A 13980-nucleotide genomic window follows, 5' to 3' on the forward strand; every position below is an offset into this window, starting at 1 on the left:
ACAATCAATAGCCCATAGTTTTCTACTCTACTGAAAGTATGCATCAAATGACTTTAACAAAAAATAGCAGTGCTAGATATAAAATACACATAAGGCCAGGTTTTCAAAGAAGTAGTAATGCTCCACGCACGCACAAGTTCTAGGTGGCTTCCAGTACTAGAAGACCTTAAAAAAAGGCCAATGTTCCCAAAAGAATGTCCTGTTTTTCAACAGCATAAGCCTAAGAATATTATACCTTTCCCCATAAAGCCTGTTTCACTTGATTGAAAACACAATACCAGCACTGTGTGCCAAATCAGTGTCTGGGTATTCTCGATGCATAATACATCGCGTTTGACTGAGGTGGCATACTTACCTGTTCCCTAAGCACACAGACTGTAGAGGCACATCAGTCCACTGCTCTGTATAAACATGCTTCAAAAAGACAAGCTCATGGGAACAAGAGTTCTAAGCATCTAAATCAGTACTGTAAGACAGTAATATTCCATGCCTTCGGGTTTTGTTTTAGAAACGTCCTGCCCACAAAAAATTTTTTGCTCCAGTCACCAGATAAAAAGTATTTCTTTTTGCTGTTGTTTATTTTGTTCTATAGTTTCATCACTCACTGTATAATAATGGCCAACCAAAGGATAGCAACAAAGGTGTCCAGCTTCCTCAATTTGCACAAGCACTATTAAGCTCAATCTTTTCAGACCAGAAGCCTTTTTCAACACGCAAAGTGTATTGCAAGCCAACATACACTTTCAACAAACTTTTAAGTGCCAAGTTTTTAAGTCCTGTTAATATGACTCCAAAGGCCAGTTCTGTACTGTGGTAATAGATGATGAAAGAGAATATCAAAGCCCTTGATGTAACTGAGAAAAGTTCAGAATTCACAGAGATGGGGAGGGGTGGGGGGGTGGGGTGCTGTTCAAGCCTCAATATAAGTCACAGAGAAATCAGGAAAAGGAAAGAAGTGAGGTTTGCCCTATGAGGAACAGAATCCCAGAGTCTGCTATTAATTCCATACATTTCATTTTCTACTTCCATTCCAGCCTTTTATTATCACATTCCACTCCTCCTCCTTTATAAAACTAAACAAATCAACTGCCATACACTGCTGGCAAAATAAAACAAGCCGTTACTGCAGATTTCTGCAGTTAAAAAAACCCAACACAAGCAGTTCCTGTTTAAGTCTTCAGCACAATGCCAATGAAGACAGACATACCCATTATATAGCAAAGGACGTGCATTTTCTTGGTTGGAAAAACCCAAAACCTGATGACTTTGAATTGAATGATAAAAGTTAAAATTTTAACAGATATTTGTTCCACAGTTCTTAATTAGAGTACAACAATGCTGTCCTTAAGCTATAGAGAGAACATACAAATAAGTTTACATACGCATCAGATGAAAGATCCCATCACAGGCATTAATATGAGACAAGAAGGAATTTCCTAAGCCTTGGCCAGTGTGGGCTCCTTTCACAAGGCCAGCAATATCCACCACATTCAGAAAGGCTGGAATTTTGCTGAAATATAAAAGTTTAAAATTTCATTACTGAAGCATATTAGCCAAAACTTTTGACACAGAAATAAATTCAGAACATGAAAATTCAACATTTCTTTTTTTATAGAACAAGTTATACATGACAGTAGCTTTCTTCCTTATTCAATATGCAATGTATAAAAGACAAGATCATACTGACAACCATACAAATAATCAACCAGGCCTGGAAGACCAAGGCATGAAGTCAGTCATCTGTAATGAGCAGTTTTCATAGTACCAAAGGGCTAAGACACATAAATGGCCACTGCACTCTGCTATCGCCCACCTCTAAGGTTACCGTTTAGTTCAGCAAGTTAAGCAACTTTCTCAGAAGACAAGGGCATTTTTTTTAATACAGTGGCGATTAAAACTAGCAGTGATCAGGGTTATGCAAACAATTTGAAAGCAAGCAGAAAACAAGTTAAGATGAAGCTGTCATTATAATGTAAACAGTTGTGATGCTTTCCACCATAGTTAACAGCAATGGGTTAGCAGACATGTCTACACCACATTTTATATAGCAACAACAGAATAGTCATGAAGTTCAAATTAGCTTACAAAAAAAAAACCAAAAAACAACAGAAAAAAAGCTTTTAGAGGTATGGGAAATGCATATGACAATTTATAAACTGCAAGCCTTTTATCCTCTGCAGATTCTCCAGTTTTAAAATGAGAAAATAACTTAACAGGTATTAATCTTTTCAAGTATATTCTAAACCACATCTCAAAATCCAGCTGAGTCAGGAAAAAAAAAACCTAAAACTTTTTGATAAACTGCTGACTAAAAGCACCTTCATATGGTCTATTCAAATGACACCACCATCACAAACAGCAGCAAAGACAGAACCATACCGAAATGGTGCAAATTGCTCACTTGCAAAAGATAAGAAACCGCACACCATAGTCATCAAGATCTCCAAGATGGCTTCAAAGTAACTAACTGGAACACTACTTAATTTCCAAACACTTTAAATTATCACCATTATACTTCATCAGCATTATGCCAAGATCAATACAACAGTTCACTATTTTACTGACAGTACATATAATGGAAAACATCCAAATCCATAGTTTTAATAACAACAACAAGAAGGATCTGACTTAGGCTATGAAGCCTGCATGAGTATACAGCACCAATTTTTAAAGCAGCGAAAAGCTTTATTTCATGGTGAGTGATCTTCGACATGAGATTCAAATGTTAAGATACAAATTGTGTGGTCTATCTTAAGATGTCTTTTCCAAAGCCCTACCATTGCAGTGCTGCTCACAGATGGAAGCAACCACATAGGTGTGAATGACTGCTAGGGATGACCTAGCCAGCGACCTCCTAGGCAACCCCATACAGAAATGTTCTCTGAACAGCGCTACACTTCTGAAGCCTCTATTGTCCACAGACCAAACTTTATTTTTATTAGTGTGACAGCTTGCTGATAAATATATTTGTTTTTCCAAATATTGAAAAATTTGACAGCATGTCTTCTGTCAAGTCTAACAGCAAACTCCACTAGCATCAGAAATCCACCCTTCTTATCCTGATGCATGGTATGACAGTTATGGCCCAGACAGAAAAATCTGTAGTTATGGAAACCTATGGATCATTGTCTTTGCTCAGAGCAATGGGCTTAGGTAGAAAAAAAAAAAAAAAAATTCCAACTTTTTTTTTTTAGTGCTATCCCACTTCCATTTGACTGCAAATAACACAACACATAGTTTAATATTAGCAGATGTGCTGCCTCACTTGAAATGAACTCCCTAATTTGGGAAGAGATGATCCATTAGAGTCTGTCTTAGTATGCAACATCAATATTTCTGGAAGTGAGGTGAGCCAAAAGCAAAAGATCTTACCCTGGTTTTGCTTTCAATCTTCCTCTAACACTACCCAAGAAAAAATATTTCTTTCAAGTCAACTAATTTCAGAACACAAGATCTGAACAAAACCTTTTCTTTACCAAGGTGAAATTCAAAGTATCACTAAACCTGTCAGGCATAATAAATCAGGAACTTAATTACATGTTTCATGTCATTAATACCTTTGTGATGCACTTAGAAACAAGTCTGAATAGAACACAATACCCCAAAGGGTGAGTTTAGAAAAACATGCAAGAAAGTATTTACAGCATAGCATGAGTTACTTAAATTCAGGTACACGGTATGTTGACTTCTAGCTTTAAACTTCACTAAGCCCATGACAAGAAGCGGCCATCCTTGGGAAGACAGATGTTGTGTACTGCAAGCTAATGCTGTTGAATGCAGTAGAAAGAACATAAGTACAGTCTGAAGTAAACAAACTTTGAAAACGCCATATTTTTGTCCTACTATGGTTTTCTTAGCAAACTATCGTGGTTTTTTTTTTAACTACCAGCATACAAACTCAAATGGAAACAGCAAATCTTTAATTTTAACGCACTACCAAGAGTAATCCACAGTCTGAAGACAGAAACCAGTAACTTTATTAACGCCTTAACCCAGTAACTCCTTTTGCCTAGCAGAACGGCAAGGCTAACACATACCTCAGAAGAAACAGGAGCAACTTCCCAGTCAGAACTGTTTTCAGTCCTCACTTTTTGACACATAACTAAGTCAACAGCAAGGTAGAAAAGTGCCACTCTCTAAAGCACTTCCCCATTGTCATTTTAAAATGTGTTTTAACTAAAACAAAAGTGGTGTTAGAAATGTTCTCCTTCTATGCTCCCCTCTCATCATTCTGGTAGGATTAACTTCCTGGCCAGCCATCAGAAGAATTCACACTTTCACTACAAAGATGCCACATTAGAGCAAGACAGATACCTTCATATGCAGATGGACCACTCTATCACCAGAATCGATCTCATTTGCTAGACAATGGAAAGAAAACCCCAGCACATTTATTTCACAATTGACTAATACAAGCAAGAGACCTTTGAAGTATCCTCGTTGCCAGGATGTTTTCTCACCTTAACCTGGGCTACCACAAAGCTAACATTCCGAGCAAAATAAAGCCATCCCCATTCTTGGCAGTCCCTTCCCTAAGCCTAAATCTCTATTTCATCATAGAAAGAAGAATACAAAGAAAAGGAGAAAAAGGCACAAACCAGTCACACTTGTCTATGCTCTGAAGAACAAAGGGTAAACATTATGAAATTAAATAAACAGTAAACACTGCAAAGAATAAGGGAAAAGTACAGTATATCTTGAGTGTAGTTTAGTTCTTCTAAATGTAGAAGACTTAACTGGTTTGTTCTTTTTTTTTCCCCCTCCTCTAAACAGATTCATTTCCATTTCTTAGGATTCGTTAGTCAGCATTAGCATAATGTCACTGAGCCTCAAATGATCATCAGGAACAGGTGGCATCAACTGCTCATTTGTACAAATCAGCACAACACCAACCTACCATAAAGCATGTCACAGGAATTTATAACGTGAAACAGATTACCAAATACAGAAGTATCGCTATATTTTAAGCGTAGGTATAATCCTTGAGCGAGGATTTTTCACCTCACTTAGAAATACAGCAACAGTGGTTTGTGTTAGCATACTACCTTCACTGTACAAGCCAGCATGCAACAAAGACCACAAGACTCACTAGGCCAAAGAAAGTACGTTTTGTAGTCCAGTGGTTCAGGCATTTATTGAGGAATAAGGGACTTATGCATCCATAGGGTTATGTATTTCACAGGGCAGAAGGTCTATTTCTCACCAACTTTGTGGCAAACTTCTGTCCAAAGCAGTTATTTAAACAGGCAAGAGGAGTTTCTTCACCTGACCTGTTTGTTCAGTACAGTAGTACTGAACAGTACAATGCAACCAGCTACCTTTTTTATTTTAAAATGCACATACATATGGTATCTGCAATTTGTTGTGCCTTTTTTTTTTTTCCAAAATTTGAGGGGAAGATGTGTACAGTTATTTCTTGAGTTTCCACAAGTAATTGTTTAGTTGAGAAACCTCACAGGCAGCGTACACCAGAAGCTTTGACTTAGATTGAAACATCATAACCAAAATGCTGTTTCTCTCCCTGGGTTTTTATTCTTCCAGGTTTCCACAATCTCTCTTCTCCAATGAAAACGATACCCTGATAATTTCTCTGCAGCATTTACCACAGTTTACCGAAATCTCACATCCACACAGAGATCCTGGAAAGCCACATGACAGCTTCATCTAAGTTCAAAATGCAGCAATTCTCCAGTAACCTGGCTGATAATTCTCATAACACACTCGCTTTTTATTCATTTCTTGAATAGTTCAAGAAATTTTTCTCAACTCAAACTCTCCCTGATCCTAGGTGCCACATACTAAAAAGGCCAAATTCTTCAGTATTAGGGTAAAATGACCAGCTTGCCTTTTCAGCAGGCCCAAACGTGCTACTCATCTGGTTCCAGCACAGGCTCTTCTGCCTTTAAAAGCTGTTATTTGAAACCTGTTAGAAAAAGGGAAACACTTCTTCCTTCCTGAAAATTCATATTACTTAAGTAGGAGTCATGCATTAAGAGTTCACAAACGACCTGAAGGTAGCAACATAGAAGGAGAACATGTATATTGTGACAACTTCTTAGAAAGCCATTCAACTCTCAGTTTGTCCTCACTGCTACTTTTGGCACATTTCCAAGCACAACAGTTCACAGTCCCCGCCTCTTCCAGGAGACTGTTCTCCCTATTACAGCTTCTGCAGTCCATCTTGCAAGCAGCATTGACCGATGTAAGCAAAATAGCTCACAGGGTAATTAAAGGAATCTGCTTCTGAAGAACTAGGTACGGCAGATGAACCCTGACCATTGCTATGCAAGAACAATTTCATGAATAGCATTTACCAACGGTACTGACAAACAGGACTTGAACCTAACAGCACATGAAACTGGAAGTGAAAAATTTGCTAATTAAGTTTCACTTACATGAATTATAAAAGGGTAAAAGATTCAATGTGGATTAAGACACATACTCGGTGTCCTGTGTATATCAGATGCCTGCATTCTCAAACCATTCAGTAAGTTATTACACCAACAAAATCCAGCTAATTAAATTTTGCCTTCTCCCACCAGGCAGAAAAGATGCCTCAAGTCACCACTACTTAAGGTCTTTCATTCACTGCTGGCGAATTATGCATTTCCAATGCTAGAACAAGCATCACAGCCCAGTTGATTTACACAGGCTCAGAACTAACTGAAGAGCAGGCAAGCTCAGTAATACGAAGGAAACAGCACATTAACAACGGGATATGCTTGCCAATTTTCAGTTGTTTTTTGTAAAAACCAGGATTCTCTTACAGATGCCGATATGCCGGAGTTAAATCCGGCTCAGTCATTCCCGTTTCACTCTGGAATTATGGGTGGTTATCACTTACATAAATGCTCTTTTTAAACCTAAGGTAAGTCCCACACGGCATCATTCAAAAAGTCCCAGTGCTGATCTGATTTCTAAGTAGTAACTTCCACCAACCGATTACATAATTTTGACTTCAAAACTTCATCAAGTACCCAAGTATGCTATTCTACAATAAGTTCAAGAGAACTTTTATTTATTATTACACAGGACTTGCATGACTTGGACAACAATGGAAGTTACTCAGAATTAGTTCAGTAACCATCGCTTGAGCGCTAAAGAGCTGAACGCATTAATTTTAACAAACTACAACACAACAAACCAACCAAAGCAATCTGCTGACAAAAAGGACAAAGATCCTGAAGTACACTGGACAGTGCTAAGAGGTGGAGGTGTAGCTGCACTTCACATATTATCCTCCTGTAAGATAACCAAGATTGCTTTAAAATTTAAGTTTGAAAAGGACATCCAAGATACATCAAAAAGTCTAAGTTAAATAGAAATATTTGTGGTTGCAGTAAGCATTGTGTTTTGTGAACACATAGGTGCAAGGCACTGCACCTGCGTACAGGTGCAAACAAACAAGGAATTAAATGAATACTGGTAACTTGAGAAATAATGAACCAAAATACTTACATTTTACACATTCCTGCTTATAATCTTATTTGATTTTAACCAGAGGAAGCATAAACATAGACTTCAAAGTCACTTTTTTAATTAATGTTTTCACACAGATTGATTACTATCAGCCAATACAGTCCTTCAGTTTTAACTATTCACAGTTAAAGCATAGCTTAGGCTCACATTGCTTCTACTTGAGTATTTCTTTTATTTAAAGTAAAGAAGAAAGAATGCAGGTAATTGCAGTGAGGAGATTATTTCGGGCACAAAATAAATAAATTTTTTTTAAAAAAAGCGGAAATAGCAGTTTCCTCCACCCCCTCCACTCAAAATCATTTTGAGGCTTGAATCAAATGTCCCCACTGAGACACAGCTCCCAGTCAGGCACAGGATGCTACAGCTGGGGTAGTGGGCAGGACCATACCGGCTAAGCCTGGTGTGTATATAACTCAGAGGCTTTCAAGATATTTGTGAGTTATGACAGAAATCACTTGTCCAAATGACATCAGTTTGACGTATTTACACTAAAAAATATTTTACAGCTTAAGGTGATTAAGCAGCATCTTACTAAAATTTAGAACAAAAAATGCAAAAGAATAACTTTATTAAAGCTTTTACTGTGTTACTAAAATTTCTTTAGATGTGCTACGTGCAGTTCTTTTCTTCTGTAGGAAGCCCATCATTTCTAAACACAAAATGTCCCATTAAAACATTAACTGCAGTTAACAGATCACCTGTTTCTGGCTTCCAAGTCCCAATTTTCAAGCCAGGAGCTACTTGCTGAGGTGAAGAACATCTCTCTCCCATTTTAGAATTAGTAGATCTCATCCTCTGCTACCTCCTTAAGATTCACAGACTGGGCAGGGGGAGGGAAAACACCTTTCTGCTTTAGTTCCTGCTGAACTGAATCAGTCCAAAGAAAATACTCTCTTTCCAATTACTAAACTGGAACTAATTCAATCATTACTCTGTCAAACCTCACCTGAAAGTACCCATGTTGGGGGAACAGGGGAGTAGGAGGACCACAAAACAAAAAGCCAACAGGCTTTCCTTTCTGAAAAAGTTACATGTCGGCACAATGTAACAAATCTGAGTTTTCACTGAATATTATACAAAATCTAAAACAAATAATTAAGCTAGCAACAGAATGTAAATTAAGACCTTAAAGTAACAAGCATTCAGAATTATTTTTAATATATTGATGTCTCTTTTTTTAATATCCACAATTCCATTCACACCAGAAAGTGAGTACTAGGTAACATTAAAGCTCACAGAAATTTGCTCATCTAATTCATTTGGCAGCAACACAGCAGTTTTTACTGGAAGTTGCTGGAGCCCACCTTCTGTGTACAGTCTGTATCACCGAATTTATTTATTGTAAGCAGTCACATACATCATCCACTGCTGCAGAAAGAAAACAACCCACAGGTTGTAAGTTCTGACAACATATCTTTATCTATTAAGTATAGATTTACCTTTATGTAATAGTCTCTAAATTGTCGCCTACATGATTTCTCTTACAAACGTTTACATCTCCAATTAAGTACTATCAGTCAGCTTTCAGCATGGGTCAGGAAGTAACTGCATACCAGTCCCAAGATGCTTTCTTTTGGAGACAGGAATGGATCCTCAAGCAACGAACAGCACCTGAAGAGCCTAACTCTTCCTCTGACAGCAGAACAGCCACAAACTCATACTAGCAATATTCTCGGCAATAGAGTCTGTCTCTGTGTAGCAGCAGCGATCTCAGCTTGGTGTGAGAGACAGCGACTGCCAGCCTGGCCCAGTCCCACTCTTCCCTTCCCTCGCTCACAGCGGGCATCAAGGCAAGATCACTTTGGCCTGTCACACGTTATTTGAGTTAAGACAAAGCCATCGTCTCTGCTTTTGGCCCCCCCACCTCCCAACAATGACTGCAGTTATGTGATGACTAAGTGTAACATATGGGAAATAAAAACGTGAATGACAAAATCTTGAGGCTAGACAAGAGCCTAATTTAAAGAGAACTCACTGTTTATAAAACATTCTGCGTGCACAGATTGATTACATCTACTAATCCAAACAAGTAGAACATTAACACAGAACATACTACATAAAGATGAAGAACAAAATCAAGACTATACAAGAGAAATTAAGGAATTTAAATTACAATTCAGTTGCATATCTTCATGACCATAACCTTCTTTTCCTGAGTTAGTCTTAAACAAACAGCCCAAGAAGAGTTACCTCTGTCTACTGCGCTACTGAATTATCAGTAATTATCACTGCTTTATTACTGTTATAGTCAAATATTAAAATCATATAAGCAGCATAAGTGAACTCAGGAGCTATAACCACCTAGTAATCCCCTCATGCCTTAATTTTAAGTAACAAATATTCTCTTAAGTCAAAAGACCACTCAAATGAAAGGTGATTTACTATTTATATCCAGCTTATTATCCAATTCAGTGTATTTACTAAATACAGATCCAGTAAATATGAGGGGCACAGGGAGAGAGAACACATACATTTACAATCTTAGCACCCGTTTAAGGATAGACAGCCAAAGGCAGGATGAGGGGAGAGGTAACAAACTGTCACTTCAACTATTAGCTATGAGTGGCTACTTCTAAATTAAGTGAGAAGAGAAAGAGATTATTGATGCGGCCAAAGTAGTAATAAAAATACAAATTTGTCAAAAAAACCTTAAAAGCCACACCATTATCTCTGCACAACCAACAGCCAGAAGGTTTTGTCTCAAATTCAGCAGTTTTGTCTCATGATCCGTACAGTAGTAAGTATGCTGAACAGTCACTTGAGAAGGAAAACCAAGATAACATGTTATAACAATCCACTTAAACAGCTCCATATTAATGCATTTTTCATTATTTAAAAAGTACAGAGGAATTGCAGATGGAAGCAACTTGTTTAGACCTGAAAATTAAGTTAACAAATGGATTTTTAATCCGTGACTAATCAATCTTTTTTTAATTATGGGTGTGGTCTGGCTGTAAAACTGAGGCCCAAGCATTGAACAAAAGCAGACATGCATGCTAATTTGCCCTATGATTTATGTACACTCACTTTATTCAAGATACCTCTGCAAGTAACTGCAAATTGAAATTAACAAGTCACAAGCGTCTATTTAAGTTTCTGTTTTCTGAAAGCACCCTTTAGTTTTGCTGTTCAAGTGAAAGTTCCCACACTGAACATACAGAGCAGATTACAGAAACAGCCAATAGCAAAAACCATTGATGTGACAAAATGAATACACTCCTAGAACAAGGAAATGGTTAGAAAGAGATATATTGCAGGAGTCTCCCTCAATGTGGCAGGTAACAAGTAGCAGAGCCTATGAAAAGGAGGAGTCAGGGGTAAAAGGCTGCCCATAAAGCTTATTGTGAAAAGACTGAGGACACAGGTATTGACAGTATTTGTTTGGCTACCTACAGCATATACAACATTCTGAACAGTACAAAATACAGGGTGGAAATTTTACAAATAAGCAACCTCATGACACATTAGGTATGTCCACTTTTGTTCATTTTCCAAACCTCTTCAGAATATCCTCTAAGTCACCTGGGAGCCACTACCTTCAAAGACAAGAACACCATGGTGCTGAGCAACGACTAGCAGCTCCTACACTTTTCATTCTCATACCACAGAGCTCAGGGGGGGCGGGGGGGGGGGCAGCATGTGAGGTATAATCCAGGCATGTATTTAATTTCACATTCTAAAAATGTCAGTAAAAATGTGAAGACATCATAGTTGCATTAAACTTCTATGAAAACTCTGGGTCCAGTAATACTATTTCAGCTGCTTAACTGAAGAATTAAGAATTTGAGTTACCTTGGAGGTTTGTGATACTGGCACAGGAAGTCAAATCTATCATCTGGCACAGGCACTCGACTCTCATTTGGATCAATAGTACAGAAAGGAAAATTTTCTGCTGCCGCTTGACTCTTCGTTAACACATTGAAAAATGTTGATTTCCTATAAATGAAATACACACATTCTTAAATCCAAATTAGAAGCACTTAAAAGGGCTGGATAGAAACACATCTAATTCCAAAAGCACTAGTGAACTCCCCCTTTACTTCAACAACAGTGATCGTTGCCCTGATTCTAGTAAAAGACACAAATATGGAGTGTCCCACTGAAACCCAACAATGTTTAGCGCTCTTCCCTGCCCTTGAAAATTCCCTTAAGTGACTATACTGCACACATCAGTTAGCAACGAAATTTTACATCAAAAGCAAAGCACAGCTCTACTGGCCACTATCCATTTTCCTGAAGTACAAAGTGAGAAAACAATAAAGATGCTTGAAACTTATTCTGAGTGAACGAGTTTTGCCACGACTCACCAGCTCTTTCCACAACTGTATTGTTTCTTCATATTTTTTTATGTATTAACACAATTTCAGTATCTGAACAATAAAAGTAAACAATCAAAAGGGAAAAAAGGGGCACAGAAAGCAAACCACACCAGTAATCAGTTACAAGTAATATTTTGTGCATATGAAGATACAGTTCTACCTCACTGAACATTTTTCATCCTTGTTAAGTATCAATGGAAAACACCTGCAAGTGCTATCATGAAAAAAAGAACATTTTCACCTAAAACAAGTAGCAGATTATTTTGTTAGTTGTCATTTATTAAATCAAAAGGGAGCAATTCTTGAGTTATCATTAGGAGAAAGTTCTTAACCAACTCCTGAATTTTCTACTATAAATATTTGGGTTTGGGGTTGGTTTTTTTTCGTTTCACATAACTTCTCAGAAAAAAAAAAAAATTTGAAAGCTGCCCTGCATACAGCCAACATGCTCAGAAGTCAGTCACAACTTTCTCTGAAAGTTACATCATAACATAACTGCAAATGCTATTTTTCCCCACTGACATGTTACACAGTGTTACTGCTAACTATTTCCTTTCTGGTGAACACCTTACCTACACCCTTAAAAATAAAATAAACAATAGTGAAAAAACAAGAAAGCAGTACTTCTGGCTCTGAGACATGCTCAAAGATGCTTCCTCTCATTTTTTAAAGATTTAAAGTTTGAGAATGCTGAGAACTTCTTTTAGTAAATATGATACAAATTAATACAAATAGTTTCACACAGGCATTCTCCAGGCAATTAATCATCCTTTTTAAGTGCCTTAAGTACAGCTCCTTTGAGGAGCCGTAACAGCTACAGATGAGAAGTATGACAGGGAACAACGATTCATCTGCCATCATCTCTCCCAAACTCTAACTTGCACAACTTTCTCCATTACAAACTCTGAAGAAGTTCCAAGCACGGAAATCCTTTCCACTGCTAATGACACTAATGGTATCATTAATTCCTTCCTGTGCACTCATCCTCTCCAAAAAAATAAAAGGAATTTGTATGCATGTGTCCATACATATTTGCATAACACGTGCATTACACATACACAACAGCAGAAGTAGAGAGATGCAAAGGAGTAAGATGTAAGGAGATGCATTTTATAAAGCCCAGAAATTGCTAAGGCTTTTTCTTTTTTTAATTCTTCACTGTTACCTTGTCCAGATGTGTACATACCAGCCTCACGCTACCCGAGCGTTTCACATCTCTCTGCCTGTCAGCAGTTCCAGCTGAAGACGTAAGTCTTATCACCGAACAAAAAGACTTAGGTTGTATCCCTCAGCTCGTATACGTATCTATAGGCACCCATCCTCACCCAGAAACGGCGTCAGGTCACTGCCTGGAGCAGAAGCAAACTCGGGGAGAGCGGGGAGCCCCGGCCTGCTGTCCTCGCGCTCCCTGACCACCTACCCAACGTTTGGCAGCCCGACGATCCCGATCTTCAGGGATGTCCCAAACCTTCCGATGATCGGGTGCGATTTAACCCCGTCACCTCCCTTTTTCGGGGGCATCTGAAAGCACAAAGCAGGGCACGCTGGAGGCCCCTCGGTTCCACCGCGAACCCTCCACCCCGTCTCCTCCCAGCCGAACCGGGGCCTCCACCTCGCTAAGGCCGAGCAGAAACACCCGCCCCCGCGCTGCCAACCGAACGCGCGGCGGCTCCCAGGCCCCGGTAGTCCCTCAGGCCAACCCCGGCGGTTCTCCTCCCGCGTTCCCGAAGCCCCAACACCGGCGGAGCGACGTGAGGAGGAGAGAGCGGACGGGCTGGGCTCACCTCAGCCGAAGGAACCGGGTCTGCGCGGCCCCCGCCTGAGAGGAAGAGGCGCGAACGGCCCACCTCGCACGCGGACGCACCGGCGGAACAGGCGGGGCCGAAGCCGCCCATTGGCCGTCAGCGTCGCGAGGGGAAAGGTCGACCCGGAGAGGGCGGCGCTGGCGGGAGGCGGCGGCGCGGAGCTCTGCGGCGGCGCCTCCCGCCAGCGCCGCCCTCCGCTCTCTCCTTCCTTTAACTCTTCCAAACCCGTTCCCTGGCGAGCGCACGGTGTGGGAACGAGCCCTAGGAGAGGGTATCGGGAAGCGCTCTGCAGCCCGTGGCGCGAAGACCCCTCAGAGGGGTGGGGTGGGGGGTGGTGTCTATGTCTGTCTGTCTGTGTGTGTCCCCACGCCGCCATA

General features: G+C 39.6%; 1 protein-coding gene across 1 annotated transcript in view; it reads right to left on the bottom strand.

Moving 5' to 3' along the window:
- OLA1 (Obg like ATPase 1) overlaps positions 1–13644 on the bottom strand; it is a 105570-nt gene extending 91926 nt beyond the window's left edge. The window contains exons 1-4 of the mRNA XM_086465429.1: positions 13583–13644; positions 13219–13319; positions 11272–11415; positions 1383–1510 (exon numbers count right to left, since the gene is read on the bottom strand). Of these exons, the coding sequence (XP_086321555.1) occupies positions 1383–1510; positions 11272–11415; positions 13219–13319 (373 nt within the window). The 5' untranslated portion in view covers positions 13583–13644. The remainder of the gene's footprint in view (positions 1–1382; positions 1511–11271; positions 11416–13218; positions 13320–13582) is intronic.
- Between the last annotated feature and the right edge of the window lie 336 nt (positions 13645–13980).

Source organism: Leptosomus discolor, chromosome 5 (genome assembly GCF_034619465.1).
Source record: "Leptosomus discolor isolate bLepDis1 chromosome 5, bLepDis1.hap2, whole genome shotgun sequence".
Taxonomy (NCBI): Eukaryota; Metazoa; Chordata; class Aves; order Leptosomiformes; family Leptosomidae; genus Leptosomus; species Leptosomus discolor.